Here is an 18629-nt window from a genome sequence, read left to right as displayed (position 1 = left end):
GAACCGAAGGTGACGTATTCAGTGTTCGCCATCCAGTTGAAACTGATGACGAGAAACACACAAAACAAAAAACGCCTCCCAAGCCGGTTGTTGTGATGCTGACATTTTAACCAATAAACCGCCAAATGGTCGAGTGGGGGACCGGCTAGAATTTGAGGAGGGATATGACAGCTTTCATTGTGAGTACTGTACCTGCTGCAGGCTGACAGTGAAGCAGGCCGGCGTTTTGACTGGGGCTCTCCTAAAATGGCGGTTATCTCTTCCACCTCCAATGGGTTTGTTATATTTACAGAAATATATATATAAATATATATTTAAAAACGTATGTGGTTTGCTTTCAGCCGTCTCGTCAACGAAGAGGTGCCAACACAGACCATACTTTCTAACCCAATGTGGTCACCTGATGTAAAGCCAGTACCTGCCCAGGAGGTTTAAAAGATTTAAAGAGCAGTGATGTGTTTCACATGTTCATTTTGTCCTAAGTAGGCCAGGCAGATAGAGAAATTGCTTTTGATCAACCGTCCCTGGCCGGCTCCAGCAGAAAGACGTTGTTTAAAATATTGAATAATGAGAGGCAATATAAGATCTCTCAAATTATCATGTTAAAACTAAAGGGAAATAATTTGTTAGATGTTTGTGCATTTTCATCACAAGAATGCCAAGAAGAAACGTTTCTCTATTGTGCATGCGTATTTTACCTTCTGTAAGAAAACAAATAAAATAAACCATGATTATGGACGGGAATTTTACTAGTTCTGTATATTGCAAACAGTTTTCTAGAGTTTTTAAAGTATGCCTTGAGACATAGGAAAGCTTGGGTCTGACTGTTTCGGCTTCAGTGCAAATTCCCCAAGCCTTTCTGTATTCTTAACTCACAATAGTAACACGAGTCGCTTTCACGTCTAACCAATCTATGGTTTTGTGCTATGTAATAGCCAACCAGTCATACATAGGATTGTTAGATATCAACATAACCTAGTTACCATAAAGCTGAGCACAGTACCCTGTGGCTGTGGCAATTTTAGATTAATGTGTGAACATCTCCAATCCTAACTTTATAACCGTTAAAGGTTCCTAAGAAAAGTCTTTTAAAAAGTTGAATTCATAGGTTTAGTTTACAGTATCCTCTAGGCGGAACATTTTTTAACTTTTAACAAAGAAATGAAAATGAATCTATAAAATTAAGCAATGTAAATTTAGGAGTCTTGTAGAAGTAGAGTGTAGAAGCCAACAAATAACCCCTTACCCGTTTTGCTAAATGAATGCAAAGACCGCCAAGGACTGTGCAGAATTCATTTTGCCATAAATACTTCAGGGTTCCAAATTTTCAGTTTAGGCTGCATGTTGAGTAATGTAAGAAGAAACATATTAAAGGAAATTTGATTGTAATTATTAAAAAAAAGTATCTCAGTTAGTGACTGTTCTGTCATAATGACTTCCTTAATCCACAGTATCAAAAATAAACTGTCAGAGTTCTAGAATCCAATGTATGCAGTAATCCAAATGCATAAAATATGTTGGGATACTTAACTCGACACCTTCACCTCATATGAATTTAAATGTGTGGAGAGTCTATGATTGCATTGAAATGGATCATATTTTTGGGTTGCCACACTATGTATCTTAAGGGATTAGTGACAATACAGCCGACCTGCGCCCCCCCCCAAACCTGGCCATGGATCGCACGATTGACATTATATGGTTTAGGGTTAATGCTTGTTAGGATTTGCGGTTGGGGCTAAGGTTAGAAATCACTGTTGACATGACCATTGTTGGCAGACATGTTCATAAGTATTTTAGACATCCCTTCCATTTAGGTATGTGAAATGTGAAGGCTCCATTTTGGTTACACAATTTGGTATAGCAGAATAAGGAATTTGTATCTTTTAGTGGTCAAAATTTCATCGACTTCATTGCAACTGGGTCATGCCACGCTAGTCAGGAGAGGGTAAACTCCTGCTTAGTTAAGTATGTACACAAAACACTAGCCTTGGGTTCTGGAGCTGCGCAGTTCAGGAACAGTTCTGGGGGTGGGCAGCTTTAATTTGTATCTTAATATTCTGTACATAAATATAAATTGTTTACTTTAAGATGTGACTATCTTTCTTATGTCTTCACACACTCCTTCAAATCACCCTAAAAACACATCTTTTCTCCAATATGTCCTCTTTCTTTTCTCCCCCCGACCCTTTCCAAATTGTTTGCATCTTGGTTGTTGGCCACAGCCTGTTCTCTTGTAGATGCAATTGATGGATGTGTTTAAATTTTAAAAAGTGGTAAACCCAGTTGAATGCTCTCCAGGCATCTCCTACATTGTAACTGGCAGATTGTTCACCTGAAGTGCTGGGCTGTGCTGTGCAGTGCGGCGATAATTAGAGTATTTCAGGGCTGTGTCATAGGATTTTGTATCTGTTGTTAAGTGAGAATGTTAAAAGGAATAGAAAGTTAGAAGGAACTTGTGATAGATGAAAAATTAGAAAAAATAAATCTTTGCTTTATAAAGAATTAAGAATCAAGAAAATGGTGAGAAAACTACAAATGATACTTGGTTATCTATGGTTCGCCACAACTGTATTTGAATAAATCAACTTGTAATATTCATGTTTTGGCATCTGACATCCACTGATATTTTCAGATGTACGTTTGTCTTGTGGCCGTACTTTCCTTCCAAAATACAATGCAAGAGTTCTAGATTAAGAGAATAGCTTGGACAAACTTAGTTCCTAAATTAATAAACTATTATTACCTAACAGATTCCACATGTAGCTTGACAATGCCCAGCTCAACCTCACTACCACCTTCATCTTTCTGGACCCCTTCACTGCCTCTGATTTCTCACCCTAATTTTCTGATATTCTGTATTGAATGAGCAGAAATTTTCTCCAATTAGATATCAGAAAGACCAAAGTCATTGGCTTTTGTCCTTGCCACAAACTCTGTTGCCTAGCCACTGACTTCATTCATCTTGTCTCAAACAGTATCCAGTTCCTATCAAACTGAGGTTGTGAATAATCTGACCCTGAGTTGAGTGTCAAATGGCATGTTCTCTCTTTCACCAATACTGCTTACTTCCACCTTTATAACATTGCCCATCTCCATTCCTGTCTCAGCTCTTTCACATTTGAAACTCCTCATTTACAAAAGCAGTATGTACCCAAATGTAGCAAGACCTGAACAATATTCAGGCTTGGACTGATAAATAGTAAGTAACATTTTCCAGACAATGATCATTTCTAACAAGAGAAATTCTCTAACCACTTCTTCTTAACATTCAACAGCATTATCATCACCCGAACCCCCACCATCAGTATTCTGGGGGCTTCTATTGACCAGAAATTGAACTGAATCAACCACATAAATACTGTGGTGACAAGAGCATGTCAGAGGCTGAGAATTCTGTGGCGTTAACTTGCCTCCTGACTCCCCAAAGCCTGTCCACGAGACACAAGTTAGGAGTGTGGTGGAATACTCTCCAATTGCTTGGATGAGTGCATCTCCAACAGCACTCAAGAAACATGACACCACCCAGGACAAAGCATCTTCTTGAGGGCACCTAGGGATGAACATCAAATGTTGGCCTTGCCAATGACTCTCGCATCTTAAGAATGAATAAGAAAAAGCTGATCTGCTGCTGAAACTCTTATCCATGACTTTTGCTACCTCGAAACTCGACTGTCCAATGTTCTCTTGCCTGGTGTTCCCCCTTGCACCCTCTGTAACATCATCCAATGCCCTACTGCCCATATTTTAATTTGCACCAAGCCTTATTCACCCATTACCCTGTGCCCTCTGACCCAAGTTTGCCCCCAGTCTGGCAATGCTTTGATTTTAAAATTCTTATCCTTGTTTTCTATTCCTTCCACCCCTATCTCTGTAACCTCCTCCAGCCCTACAACCTGCCGATATGTCTGTTCTCCTTCAATTCTAGCCTCTTGCGTGTTTCATTGCTATATCATTGACAACCAGGTTTCAGCTGCCTTGGCCATAAGCTCTAGAATACCTGTCTGTGTCTCATTTGTTTTAAGGTGCTCCCTAAAACCTACCTCTTTGACCAAGCCTGTGGTCGCCGGTCTTAATATCTTCTTTTATGGCTTGGTGTCAAATTGTGATTGATAAAACTTGTGTGAAGACCCTCTGGATGTTAAATGCATTATATAAATGCAAGTTGTTATTAAATTTAGCTGCCTAGATTTTATTGTCTTTCTTAATTTATGCAGTAGGAAAGTAACAATGATTTTTAGCTATCAAGGTCAAAGCTAGCAATGTAGATAACAATGTTGGATGATAATTCTGCTCAGTGTGCTTATATGACCGAAGGAGATATCAAATCTCACTTAATTTTTGCATTTTGCGCATTGCCTGCATTTTTTGTAGCTCTGACAGAACACACTGTAACTATCATGGGAATATGCTATCGATCATTTGCACCCTTGCTGATGCAGTAAATGTTTGCTGCAGTAGTGGATTTTGCAACCTTAGCCACTGCAGTTTCTGAATACAAGCTCTTGAAGGGTGTGCCAGACACAGATTTCCGTAGTGCATGCTATGGTTCTGTGGTAGTTTTATTTGACTATTTAGCTCTGCTGTATTAAGCATCAACAGTGTGCACTATGATCAATGATTATCTATTGATTTTTTTTCTAGCAATGATTGAAATAAAGGGCAGGCTAGAAACTGTTCTATTTATGTCTCCCTAAAGCACTTTTTTTTTCAATTTTAACTCATGAGGGATATCAGTTCTCAAAGTACCAGAAATTGGATTTTATTGGTTTCTTCTTAATGTCAAGTATTTCCAAATAATATACAGGTTTTAACTTTAAATTATCTGATGAAGTATAATTGTCTTTTATCCGACCATTTTTTAAAAATGGCTGTCAAGAAAAGCATTGAAAAACTAGGGACTTCATGTCAGTTAGAGGGATCTAGGTGTCCTAGTGATTATGCTTCAGTTATACAAGATACTGGCGAGACCACATCTGGAGTACTGTGTACACTATTGGTTTTCTTATTTAAGGAAGCATGCAAATGTGTTAGAAGCAGTTCGGAAGAGGTTTACTAGACTAATACCAGGAATGGGCGGGTTGTCTTATGAGGAAAGGTTGGACAGACTGGGCTTGTTTCTACTGGAGTTTAGAAGAATAAGGAGCAACTTGATTGAAACCTTTAAGATCATGAGAGGTCGTGACAGAGTGGATGTGGAGAGAATGTTTCCTTGTGTGAGAGAATCTAGAACTAGGGGTCATAGTTTAAAAATAAGGGCTCACTCATTTAAGACAGAGACGAGGAGAAATTTTTTCTCAGAGTCGTGAGTCTTTGGAAGTCTCTTCCTCAAAAGGCAGTGGAAGTAGATTCTTTGAATATTTTTAAGGCTAGATAGATTCTTGATAAACAAGGGGAGGGGTGAAAGGTTATCAGGGGTAGGCAGGAATGCGGAGTGGATGTTACAATCAGATCAGCCATGATCTTACTGAATGGTTGAACAGGCTCGAGGGGCTGTGGCCTACTCCTCCTAATCTGTATGCTCGTATGTATGTTTGGAGAATAAATAACAAGCTTATAAAGCATCAAAGTAAATATGTTAATGGAAAAATTTTGCAGTATGTACTAGAATTTTATTCAGCCTTGGTTCAAGATCCCTCGACACTATTTGAAAAAGAGCAGAGGAGTTTGCTCCAATGTCCTGCTCAATGCTTATCCTTCAACCAGTAGTACCTAAAACAGATTATCTGGAAATTGATTTGTTCTCAGTTTGTGGGACCTTGCTATATGCTAATTTGGCTGCAGCATTTGCATACAAAGTAACAGTTATTAAACTACGCTTTGGCTATAAAGTGCTGTACAACATCACATAGGTACCATTAAATGAAAAGTCTTCCTTTCTCAGTTTACAAGCGGAAAGGTCACCCAGCTGAACAATTTTCCGAAGCAAAATTGAGATGTAAACCATGCACAGCTAAACTGACTGTCCTTAGTTGAACCTTGGCGCAGCCAGTGTAGTGTTCTGATCCAGTTAGCTGTGGTTTTTGCAGCAGTCGTGGAGAGTAGCAGGAATAAATCAGTGGCAGATAATCAATGAAAGTTTTTTTCAGAAGAAAAATAACATAAGTTTGCAGAGTTAGAGGGGACACCTCAAATACACACACTTTTGATGAAACATTCTTAAAAAAATAAACCCCACTTTGTTTCAGCTGTCTCAAAATTCTATCTTAATATTTTGGAGGCATTACTAAGGAACATTGGAATTGACAATAGATTCAAAGGTGAACAATTTCTCAATAGAGAGATAAAGAGAAACTTTTAGAATTGATAGCCACATGGCTTTTAAGTTTTCTGGTTTGTCCATTTTTTTGATGTATTGGAAACTAGGGCAAAACATTAGCGGAGAGGGACACCCATGGATCAGCAGTACTAATGAGAAGTGCTCGCCTGCATTTGTCCTTTTAAATTCATAAATACATCTGTTGGAAGCTTTGCTTATTTGACCATATGCTCTCCAGGTTATGAAATTCAGTTGCCAAAAACCTTGAAAACTGGTTAGGTATGTAACTTATAATGAAAAATAAAGCTTTGTAGATTGCATTCCATAGTTTACTTTTCAAATTTAGAGTGCAGCCTTCTTTTCATTTTCTCTATTAGTTTTGTCTCCTCCTCTCTAGGTATGCTTGAGAAAATTTAAGTGGATAATTTAGAATGTGCAGGCAGAATAGATGCTTGATGGCTGGTATCTGAAAATTAACAATATTGAACTGCAGCCTTTTGCTTTGTGGCACTCTAGGCTGAAGACATTCCTTAATTTTGTATCAAGCTAGGTTTGCTGTGCCTGTTTGTCAGTTCCAAAATTCCTCAATTTCTTGTTCATAGAATGCTGGCACTGGTTCAGCTGGCAAGAAATTCCTAGCTTAGCAGTATAAATGTCCTTCTGAGACATTGACAAGCTTCACAGAGAATGATGGACAACCTGTCCCACGTCTGCTTAATTGTTGCCTGTTGTCCTTGCAGCCATTGCAGCCGCATGGTTGGGAGAAGGTTGCAGGTGCGTCCACCATGGCATCCCTTTTCTCTTAGCAGCTGAACTGTTTTCCACCCATCTGCCTTCTATGATTTCCTGTACAGCTGTGAAGCAGATGCTTTTTGGGCCCATAAAGATCGCACCAGAGGTATAAGATAAGCGCCCACAACACTGATTTTGCCATGTCATTGAGACCAAAGACATGCTAACTGACAAGAATGAAGGATCAAATGCTGAACTTTATAATTACATAAGCAGAGCAGAATTGGAAAGTATTATGCTACAATGTACATTGTTCTGAGACTTTATTATAATACATTCTAGAAAAGGTAAATTTGAAGCAATGTTTCAAGCAATTCAGGGCCGATTGCCGAAAGTCAAATTTAGGGCACAAGCTCTTTTTCACAGTGTTTGGGTATGATGATGAATACAAAAATCTTTTAAGAAGCAGTTAGATGGTGCAGGTTTCTCTGGATAGATCCGTGAAAATGGGCCGAATTATTTTCTATTAATCTGTTCATAAGATTGATGTGAATGAGGAAACCAATATACTGTAGCAGGTTAGTTTGTTACACCACATGTCTAAGTGTTTAATTTTATTTATCTAATACCTATAGCGTGCAGACTGATGCTTTTATCTTCTTGGAGACAGTTTATTGTTTTCTTAATTTATTTTGCTTGAAGATTTTTTTTTGGTTGGTGAAGAGCTTTTTTGCGTGATCATTGTGAAAAAGAATTTCCTGACAGCAACCTTGAAAGAAGGTGATATACATAAACTGTTAGAGGTTAGAGGCTGTAAAACATTATAGCATAGGAACGTTTGGAGCAATACTTTGAAAGAGATGGGGTTAAGTTAACATCTCTATAAATGGTACTCGGCAGCTGGTCACTAAAATCCCTTCAGAAAATGCAGTTGAACTGGATGGAAAAAAAAGACAAAAATGGATTTAAACTTATCCTAAAATTCTGTTAAGTTATTATGAATATATGTCAGACAGGGGTTTGAGAAAAAAATGAATTATTTGTTCGGGTGAGCGTCCATTTGAATTCACAAGCCATGTGAGCACCACCAATTTGCTTTAGTATTTGCTATAAAATTATCAACACTTGATATCTGAATGTTTGAATCACTACAGCAATATTGTCCTTTCCCTGTTGCCATGTAAATTTGTACTCTTTCCCCTGCCTCCCTTTCACATTCCCAGTAATTGCTTTTTTTTGTCTTAACTATTCACCAAACAAGGAGGTTTATCAAGGACTATCGGCCTTTTTATATCCCTCTATGATTGACTGAAAAATTCACTCTGCAGAGTGCATATCCATATATGGCTAGGATGCCATTTTAATTTTAATGTGATCTGACAGCAGTCAGGTCTGAGAGGTTTTCATGTTTGAAAACTGACAAGTTTGCAAAGCCTAAATAAAAGTTAAAATAAAATTTGACAGCTTATTTTTTGTCTTCATTGGATATGAATTTATTTAATGCAAATGATAAAATTTAATATAAATGAAGGTTTTGAAAACCTATTCCATGTACTAGCTTTCAGTACATGGATATGGTACACAATCTGTAATGTGAGGTAATGATGGTAAAAATATATAGTATATTCTATTCTAATTTTATTTAATGATTAAGAAATAAATGAAGTTTTGTTTCCATTCATTACTGTTTGCAACAATGAACTTATTACACAGGTAGAATTTGAACAGATGTGCATGGCTTACAAGATGGTGCAAAAATAGCAAATTTGGTATTCTGCTTTGCTATACAGTGGCTGTCACAAAATGGCAGCACTTTTTGTTTTTGAATGATTTTGTGTCAGTTCATGGAATACTTGAAAGAATGGCCAACCATAATTTTCATTTGTTCAATGAAGTGATTATGCTTTTACAGTAGTTTTTAGCCTTGGAGAATTGACCAGTCAAGATAAAAATAGCAACAACTGCTGTTTCTAGAAATGGGAGTTTTGATTCTCAGAAGGGAAATGAATGGTGCACTTGTATTGCTTTTCATTCTGTTTCCCTGACTTCTAAGGTGCTTCACAACCAATGAATTATTTCTGAAGGGCAGTCAGCTGTTGGAATGGAGGAAAACCTAGTTGCCAGTTTGAATGCCGCAGAATCCCTTAAAAAATGAGACATGTGACCAGTTGATCTGTTAATAGTTTTGATTAATAGAGGAATTTTGGGCTTCAACCAACAACTTTCTCACTCATTAGTGAGAGATCTACTGACTAGGTCAAGCTGAAACGTAGTGAGGCAATAGTTACACCTCATGTACGTTGTATGATTTTTTTTTTAAGCTGTTAATTTGTGGTCCAAATTAGTATTTTCAAAATAAGCAAAGTTTCCTGAATTTTTATGTTCTAACCTATCAAAATTAAATGTAATTTCTTATAGAATTACACTTTTAGTTGAGATTGTATTTTTAAATATAATAGAAAGTGATATTTATTTACACTATCATGCTTTATTATCTTATTTTTTTCTGAGTTAATATTTATCTTTAGGGGATTACTTTTGTCCTTTGATAAATTATTAACACTTTTTCCTTTATTTTAGAACTGCCAATCAGAATGATGCAATCATTTAACTTTCTGCAGACATGTTTTTAGAAACATTAAGAATGGCTGAAAAATGGACAGTCACTGTGTACTTGTCATAATGCTATTATGGTACTTCTCAATTTGCTAACAAATACTAATTATTTACATCAGTTAGCCCATTCAGTTAATCCAGCAGCGGAGAGTCAAAATGCAGTATTTAAAATGGATGGTGTATTCGGAAAGACCAGCTTATTAGATGTGTATTTACCTTGAGAAATGAATCATTGAATTTCCATGACTGTCCTAGGTTACCCTCATTTAGAGATGAAGACTGTATATGGGAATGTGTTTAGGTGTTTGTTAAAAATATTAGTTTTTTGCAGTAAATTTACATAAACATTTTGGTTCTGAATTAAGTGTAATTTTAAACATGTACAGTGGAAGCATTTAATAGATCAGAAATGAGCCTGATATTTTAGCAACAGTGTACTACATATAACTTAGCTATTCATTAATGTCCACATACACCATGTCATATTTTCCTTTGACAAAATTAACAAACATTCAGAAATCAAATGTAGTTCAAATATAGTAAATTTAAAGGTTGTTGAATAAAATGTTTCTTTGCTATTAGACGTGTAAACTATCTGGCATAAAGCACTATCGGGCTTTCCTCTCCCCTGCTTTAAAAGGTTCGTTACTCCAGGATCTTGGTCGAGTGAAAAGATAATCTCTGGCTTCTTTACTCCAGTATATGCTATATCCTTAAATCGTTCTCTCCTGCCTCCTCTATTCCTACCCCCAACAAAATCCAAGAGCTCATGGACTTATTTGTCACTAAGATTTAGACAATCTGATCAACTATCTCTGCTACATACCTCAAATCGTTGCCTGCCTTAGCCCAGAGTATACATCTTTCTCTAGCCCTCCCCTTTCTCCCTCATGTCCTTTTCAAGCTTGTCTTTTCCAGGAAGCCCGCCTCTTGCTCTCTGAACTGTTCATCGCACAACTTCCCTTACCAGCCTCCATGCTTACTGACACTGTAAATGGTTTCCTGTCCTTGGGTACTGTCACCCTTTCTTTCAAAACTGCTGTCATCATCCACTGCTCATGTTGAAGTTGACTATTTGCCACCTCGTCATCCTAAATGACTTAAAGCTGAGTTTCTAACCGTATTCTGCTCAATCACAAAGACTGCATGCTTCTATCTCTACAATACCAGCCCCCCCCATCCATACTTGACTATTTCAGTGCTCTTCTGATCAACCTATCCATCCTCTACCAAATATAAATGCCAAATTAACTAAAACTTTGCTGCCTGTGTTCCAACAGCACCAAGCCCCACTGTATGATTCCGTAAATCTGCAGGGCTGTGAGGCAAGAGTAGGGGTGTGGGACCTACAAGATAGCTATATCGCAGAAGCATGATGAGTCAAATAGCCCTGAATAGAATACATCTAATCTTTAGATTCTTTAAGATTCTTTAATTCACTCCACATCTGCAGCCAACCTTGAAAAGACACAGATCAGTTCTTTGCACCTCTATTCCTAAGATGAAAAGTGAGAACATACATTGGTATGGGAGAACACAGGCACATAACCATAAAGCAGTATACCTTGGAATAATGTTTGATTGCACCCCAAGCTTCAAAGATCATGTCATCATTGTCCTCATAGTAAGGGTGAAGATGGCAGCCAGAAACAATATCTTAAGGAATCTGGTCAGCTCTGAATAGGAAACTGGTCTGAGAACATTGCAAACAGCTGCCCTTGCCCTGTGCTATTTAGCAGCTTAATATATTTGGCTAGTCCAGGAATGCTCTCCCTATTTCTGGAAGTCAGATACCATCCTCAATGCAGCTTATAGAGCTACTGGAGGCTGCCTGAAACCTACTAAAGTGAACAATCTGTACGTGCTTACTGCTATTGTCCCACCCACCATAAGGAGGCAAGTTACAACAGGAGTAGAATGAACAAAGCAGATCAGTGAACCTCATTATCCTCTCTTCCAGGAAGAGCCAGCAACAAAGGGGCAGCTTCTTACATTCTGTCTAGCTCCTAAACTGTAACCCCCACAGCTGATGGCTTGCTGATCGGTCAACACAACTAGAGATGAAGGTGCACATATTGTCTAATAACCTAGAGGAATATCTCCTATAGGAACCAGGGAAACATGGTCTACCTGGCGGTGTCTCAATTGCCTTAGGACGAGTGCCTCTGCAAAGCCCTTATGCAGAAGTGGGGTTGCAACCAAACAAATTCTGTTGACTGTGACCTTGGGGAGGCACCCCAAACGATTAAACATCTCCTAGAATGCCCTCTACTACCAGAGCCATGTAGCCCCTGAAGGTCTTCAACTCTCAAGCCAGAACCTGCATGGAACACTGGCGGAGGAAGATGTAGTGACATGAGAAGACAGAGACTCACCCATCACCCATGTGCTCACTGAGCAGATTTTGGTCTCCTAAATCTTGCAATTTAAAATTCTTACCCTTTCATTCAAATCACCTCATGGTCTCACTCTTCCTATCTCTAATCTGCCCAGCCCCTCAACCCTCTGTGATCCTCCAACTCAGGAATCTTGTCAACCCCCTCACTCTCTTTCCCTCAGCATTGATGACTGTGCTTTCAGCTGTCCAGGACATGAGCTCTGTAACTCTTTTCCTAAATATTTCTCCACTTCTTCCTGAAAAACCACGTCTTTGACCAAGCTTTTAGTTACCACTCCTCGTATCTCTCTGGCTCAGCGTCAATTTCTGACAGTGTTTACGCTTCTGTGAAGCAACTAGAGATGTTATTCTATGTTAAAGGTGTGATATAAATGGAAGTTACTTTGCACTTTATCTTTGTAATAAACATTGAGATTATAATGAAGCTTGTTTTCTCTTGCAGTTTTCCCCACTACCCTTCCTTTTTAAAAGTGTTGGTCATGCGGGGGCACAAGGCCATGTGCCACACTGAGGAATGTATGAATTTCCATGAATACTAAATGGATCCGACTGCCCTGAGGCAGGTCATTGTTGTCAGCTTAATAAACAGAAGCAGCTCTCTCTTCCAGTAATTATTTATAAATAAGCTATGGTGAACTTGACCTTTCCTTTGTCTGATTAATCCCCATTCTGAATGGGAGTTGAAGGTGGAGTTTTCATTTAAATTCCTCTGCCTGTATTTCCTTCCCCCCCCGCCCTCGCTATGCAAGTGCAAGTTTTTTTTTGAATGGATTTTAATGCAGTTTTACAGTTCTTAGTGGTTTAGTTTTCCTTGTATCACTCTTTTCTGTAAGTTGTGAAGATGATGCGGGATAATAGTAATAAAAAAGTGCATTATCATTTTTATAAGTCACCTTCACCTGTTCATGACTATTTTTGTAAAAATTAACCTGGAGAAGAAAATACAGAATACAGAAAATATCCTGCCCCACATATGGAGAATGTGGCTCTCTAAGGTTTCAGCTAATTCTGTTGTTGAGCAATTTGCTATGTTTGTGACATCATATAGTCACTGCCAATTTTACCTCCCTGTAACTAAGCAATGAGACCAGGAACCCTGTTATTTAGAGGATTATGAACATGAACTGATGTTTTGCAGTCCAATTAAGCTGTGATGTGCAGTGCAATCTTTACTTTCTGTGAATGTGCTGTCTTCACCCAACCTCCACATAGCTTACAGATTTAGAATCACAACGTGTTGAACAGGCATGGTACTAAACATAAAAGTGGTTGTATTAATGGGTGAATAGTTCTTTAAAGAGGGTATTTGGGTGGCATTTGTCTAATTATGTTTTCTACCTTGATTTTGTGTGCAGACTCATCCATCAGTGAGGGTTAAAGGAACAGAGCATAACTACAATCCAGTTCTCTGCCAGGATGAGAAATGTTCTTCTAATTCTAAAGGTAGCCACATGCACTGTCCCTTTTGTAGTGTGACTGAAGCCTACCTGGACCCTGTCATCTTGAGAGCACATTACAGAGTTAAACACGTTGATAAAGGACTTGATTTCGCAGGTAAGAGAATAAACTCCACATTGACCCTTTAGGCCCCACAGATTTTTTTTTTCCTCTAATATTGCTTTACTTCCTCTGAAAATTGTTGAAAGGGGTAAATTAAAACAGATTATTGCACATTGGTACTAGATAGCTAGGTATCACAAGTAATAATAGAAAATGCCAAAAATATACAGAACATCCACCCACGTCTATAAAGAGAAAAGACATATTATGAAACATCTTGGGAGCTATGATCTGTCCCACAAACCATTTCATCTGTTTTTCAATTTACGCCTGTGGAGCAATGAGTGCTTCCAGACTCAGCATGTTACAAAGAATTAGATTTCTGAAGGCGTTTTGTTGAGCAAAGTGATTTTAAACGAAGGAAAGTAGCAAGTCTGAGAGAATCTTAAACTACTAATTATGCCGATGGAGACGAGTAGCAAGTCCGAGTGAATCTGAAGTTACTAATTGTGCCACATGAATAGCAGACCTCTATGCTGTTGTTGCTGTGTGATGCATGTGTACATTGTGGACAACTCACCATTACATTGGGTCTTGCAGTTTCAGACTGACTCAAGTATTTAAACCAGTTACATCAGAGTATTGTTATGGCACAGCAGGTGGTAAATGCTGAGCTGCTCAAATTTCAGAGGGAAACTTGAAACAGCTGCCACAACTGTTTTGCAATTTGTATTTTATTTAAGATGCATGCTTTGAATTTGGTAGTAATAAGTCCACCGAGACTTGGAGGTTTTTTACAAAACTAAATTAACATTTTTTTAAAAAAGAAAAGATTGTAAGCACATAGGTCTACAAATTACTACCATAATAACTCCTAAATCCTCTAATTAATCTGGGTCCCAGTTACACCTCTGTTAAGGCAACAGTAAAAACAAATAGATTTAAACAAACCCAGGCAAAGCACACAAAACCCTGGACAGTAATATTCAAAGTGAGTTTTCTTAGCTTCGGTTCCTGTAGACAGCGACTTTATGCACAGAGGCTGGAGATTTTTCACACTTGCCTTAGATCTTAGAATGCCTTCTCCCTTACACATAAGCTCATCTCCTTTATACATGTTCCTCCCTTTTAATGCAAATTCCATTATTCCCATATGTTTTTTGCAATTTTGCTTTTCTCATAATATAAATCTTTTCATAGTACTAATTTTGTCAATAACATTTGGGAAAAATAAACACACTGTTTGGCTTAGCTTCTTCTGGCTAAGTGTAACATCTTACCATCTCTTTGAAGTTCAAACTAACCTAATTTATCTAAAAATGCAAATATTCCTTACACCTCACATTCTAAAACTTCAGCCACATTTACATATTTAGCATTTCAAACCTAGCTTCCCTTTTGATAAAAACCTCTGGACCAGCTGTCTCCAATTCAATTAAATCTCTCTCTCTCTCTGTCACACACACACACACACACACACACACACACCCCAACCCCCACTTTTACAATAAATCACAATAACATTATGAGAATTATTATACTTTCATGACATGATCAAATTCCTTCAATTGAGAAGTATCATTGGCTGAGACCTGGCAGCAATTTGTTTGTCTGCTTTGAAGAGGAATAGTGTATGATATGGCAGAATGAAAAGCTAGCAGATATAAAAATAAATACATTGCAATGTTTTATGGTTTCTTGTATTCCTTTTGTTACACTATTTTGACATTCATCAGTGAAGCTCTACAGAATATCCATTTTAGTGGAACTTTGTACCCATTTCTGATTTATTTGCAATTTATTTTTTGCTAAAGTCAGGTCTAAGCTAGAAAACTGTATTGTACAAGGCCGGAGAGACGCCTTGTTGGTGAAAAAGAACATGGGTAATAAAAACAGGTAGTCAAAATCTGCTTGTATTAGATCTATGGAAATGACTACATGCAATTAAATGTTCATACAGACAGTGTAAGATGCAAGTAAAATATTGGTTACAGGCAAATAAAAAAAAAAATGTACAGTGAAATCTGGGGGTCGGGAAGGAAGTGGGTGTACATAGGGCTTCTTCAGTTTCAGTAGGTAATTATGGTCCTATTGTGAATGAAACTATATAAAGTACCAACTTGCACATTTTGAAAATTCAAAGCTGTTCAGTACTCTGTTAAATTTTATAGTTGATCATAACCTGTGTAAATTTGTCCAGATTATTTCCCCTAAAAGCCAGAACTAAGTTTACTGTTATGGTCAGGTGAGGAAGGGTACAATGGCTCCCCTTTGTTTCCCACTCCTCGTCTGACTGCAGAAAAGGATATGCTTGCCAATTCAGTGAGTGTTTAACTGTTTACATGCTGTGAATGTAAATGACGTACACAGACAGGTTCCCTTGTATTTTTTTTTAAAAGACATTTGTATTTATTGTACTTAACCCACTCTAATAAAAAAAACAAAAACGTTCCAACTTTCACACAGACACGCACTCAAGGTTCACACACGCAAGTAATTTACAGATTGGGAGGATAGATTAAGAGTCCAATGAAGGTATAAAAGTTAAAGGTATATGAATCTTGTAGTTTGATGGCTTGGATGGTTTCAGTCTGAGCTCGATGGTTTCTCTGGATTTGGTGTCAAGACGATTCAAATACATTGACAGATGATTTCTGTCTGTTCTGGAGTCAGCAGCTGCTTGGGTTACTTCTTAACACTGCCTGCAGTGGATAAATGGTTGATCAGCAGATGGAGTTTAAGCTTTCAGGCTGCATGGAGAGAAAGAAGCAGACAGACAGTGGCCCAGTCAGGGGTCCTGCTTCTATGATGTCTCTTCTGTTTTATGTCCTGGAGAGAAGCAGTTTCTTAAATACAAAAGAGAGTTAGTTTGCTTGTCACATGATCCTCTCTCACCAACAGACCAGTAACTGAAACTGTGGCTAGTGGATTCCAGGTCCATGGTTTACTTGATTAGATTATGGCTGGATGAATTCCTTTCTCAGCTAGAGTTCATTGTCTGAGGTGATTATGTCTAATGCTTGGTCTCCACCCAGTTGAGTACCCAGGTAATTGTCTGGATACTTTGTGAATGGGTTAGGAGATGGTCCCATTCACACTCCTTAGGGGTAGTTGTTTCTGGTGAAGTTTTCTAGATAGGATGACTCTATTTCAATGACTTTGGAGCGTGTAAGGTACAATCATGCAAATGACCAGCCATCTTAGAAACTGCTGTTTCAAATCACAGGAATGCTGTTTCAGCATTTTAAAACTCAGTGGTTTTCAGCCAGCAAATACATAAAAGTTTTTAAGAACAAAAAGCTAAAAGCTACTGCGGATGCTGGAAATCCAAAACAAAAACAGAATTACCTGGAAAAACTCAGCAGGTCTGGCAGCATCGGTGGAGAAGAAAATAGTTGACGTTTCGAGTCCTCATGACCCTTCGGCAGAACTGAAGTATAGTTAGGAGAGAGGTGAAATATAAGCTGGTCTAAGGTGGGGGGCAGGGGGAGAGAGAAGTTGAGGGTGGGGTGGTTGTAGGGATAAGCAAGCAGTGATAGGAGCAGATAATCAAAAGATGTCACAGACAAAAGGATCAAAGAGGTGTTGAAGGTGGTGATATTATCTAAGAAAAGTGCTAATTGAGAATGGATGGCAGGATACTCAAGGTACAGCTCTAGTGGGGGTGGGGTGGAAAGACTAACAAAGTTTTAGTTTTAGATTTAAAAATAATGGAAATAGGTGGGAAAAGAAGAATCTACATAAATTATTGAAAAAAAAGGGGAGGGGGAAGAAACGGGGTGGGGATGGGGGGAGGGGGAGTTTAAGATCTAAAGTTGTTGAATTCAGTATTCAGCCCGGAAGGCTGTAAAGTGCCTAGTCGGAAGATGAGGTGCTGTTCCTCCAGTTTGCGTTGGGTTTCACTGGAACAATGCAGCAAGCCAAGGACAGACATGTGGGCAAGAGAACAGGGTGGAGTGTTAAAATGGCAAGCGACAGGGAGGTTTGGGTCTTTCTTGCAGACAGACCGCAGGTATTCTGCAAAGCGGTCGCCCAGTTTGCGTTTGGTCTCTCCAATGTAGAGGAGACCGCATTGGGAACAACGAATGCAGTAGACTAAGTTAGGGGAAATGCAAGTGAAATGCTGCTTCACTTGAAAGGAGTGTTTGGGCCCTTGGACGGTGAGGAGAGAGGAAGTGAAGGGGCAGGTGTTGCATCTTCTGCGTGGGCATGGGGAGGTGCCATAGGTGGGGGTTGAGGAGTAGGGGGTGATGGAGGAGTGGACCAGGGTGTCCCAGAGGGAACGATCCCTACGGAATGCCGCCAGGGGGGGTGAAGGGAAGATGTGTTTGGTGGTGGCATCATGCTAGAGTTGGCGGAAATGGCGGAGGATGATCCTTTGAATGCGGAGGCTGGTGGGGTGATAAGTGAGGACAAGGGGGACCCTATCATGTTTCTGGGAGGGAGGAGAAGGCGTGAGGGCGGATGCGCAGGATATGGGCCGGACACGGTTGAGGGCCCTGTCAATGACCGTGGGTGGAAAACCTCGGTTAAGGAAGAAGGAGGACATGTCAGAGGAGCTGTTTTTGAAGGTAGCGTCATCAGAACAGATGCGACGGAGGCGAAGGAACTGAGAGAATGGGATGGAGTCCTTACAGGAAGCGGGGTGTGAGGAGCTGTAGTCGAGGTAGCTGTGGGAGTCGGTAGGCTTGTAATGGATATTGGTGGACAGTCTATCATCAGAAATTGAGACAGAGGGGTCAAGGAAGGGAAGAGAAGTGTCAGAGATGGACCTTGTGAAAATGATGGAGGGGTGGAGATTGGAAGCAAAATTAATAAATTTTTCCAGGTCCTGACGAGTTATCTTGACTCCCTTCTCTCTCCGCTTGTCCAGTCCCTTCCCACCTACATCCGTGATTCCTCTGACACCTTACGTCACATCAACAATTTCCAGTTCCCTGGCCCCAACCGCTTCCTCTTCACCATGGATGTCCAATCCCTCTACACCTCCATCCCCCACCAGGATGGTCTGAGGGCCCTTAGCTTCTTCCTTGAACAGAGGTCCGAACAATCCCCATCCACCACTACTCTCCTCCGTCTGGCTGAACTTGTTCTCACACTGAACAATTTCTCCTTTAACTCCTC

The 18629-nt window shown here is 39.2% G+C and overlaps 1 protein-coding gene across 4 annotated transcripts in view; it reads left to right on the top strand.

Annotated features, from left to right (window-relative positions):
- Window positions 1-18629, top strand: part of LOC144687771 (uncharacterized) — a 74916-nt gene continuing 56287 nt past the window's right edge. Inside the window, exons 1-2 of one of the 4 annotated variants that reach the window (XM_078554264.1) lie at window positions 1-179; window positions 13361-13559. In XM_078554264.1, coding sequence (XP_078410390.1) covers window positions 165-179; window positions 13361-13559 — 214 coding nt within the window. In that variant the 5' untranslated portion in view covers window positions 1-164. Of the gene's footprint in view, window positions 276-13360; window positions 13560-18629 lie in introns of all 4 variants that reach the window. The other 3 variants (XM_078554266.1, XM_078554262.1, XM_078554263.1) reach the window with 3 other exon arrangements.

This window comes from Cetorhinus maximus, chromosome 12, assembly GCF_964194155.1.
Source record: "Cetorhinus maximus chromosome 12, sCetMax3.hap1.1, whole genome shotgun sequence".
NCBI classification, from domain to species: Eukaryota; Metazoa; Chordata; class Chondrichthyes; order Lamniformes; family Cetorhinidae; genus Cetorhinus; species Cetorhinus maximus.
This window is presented reverse-complemented; position numbering and strand designations above follow the sequence as displayed.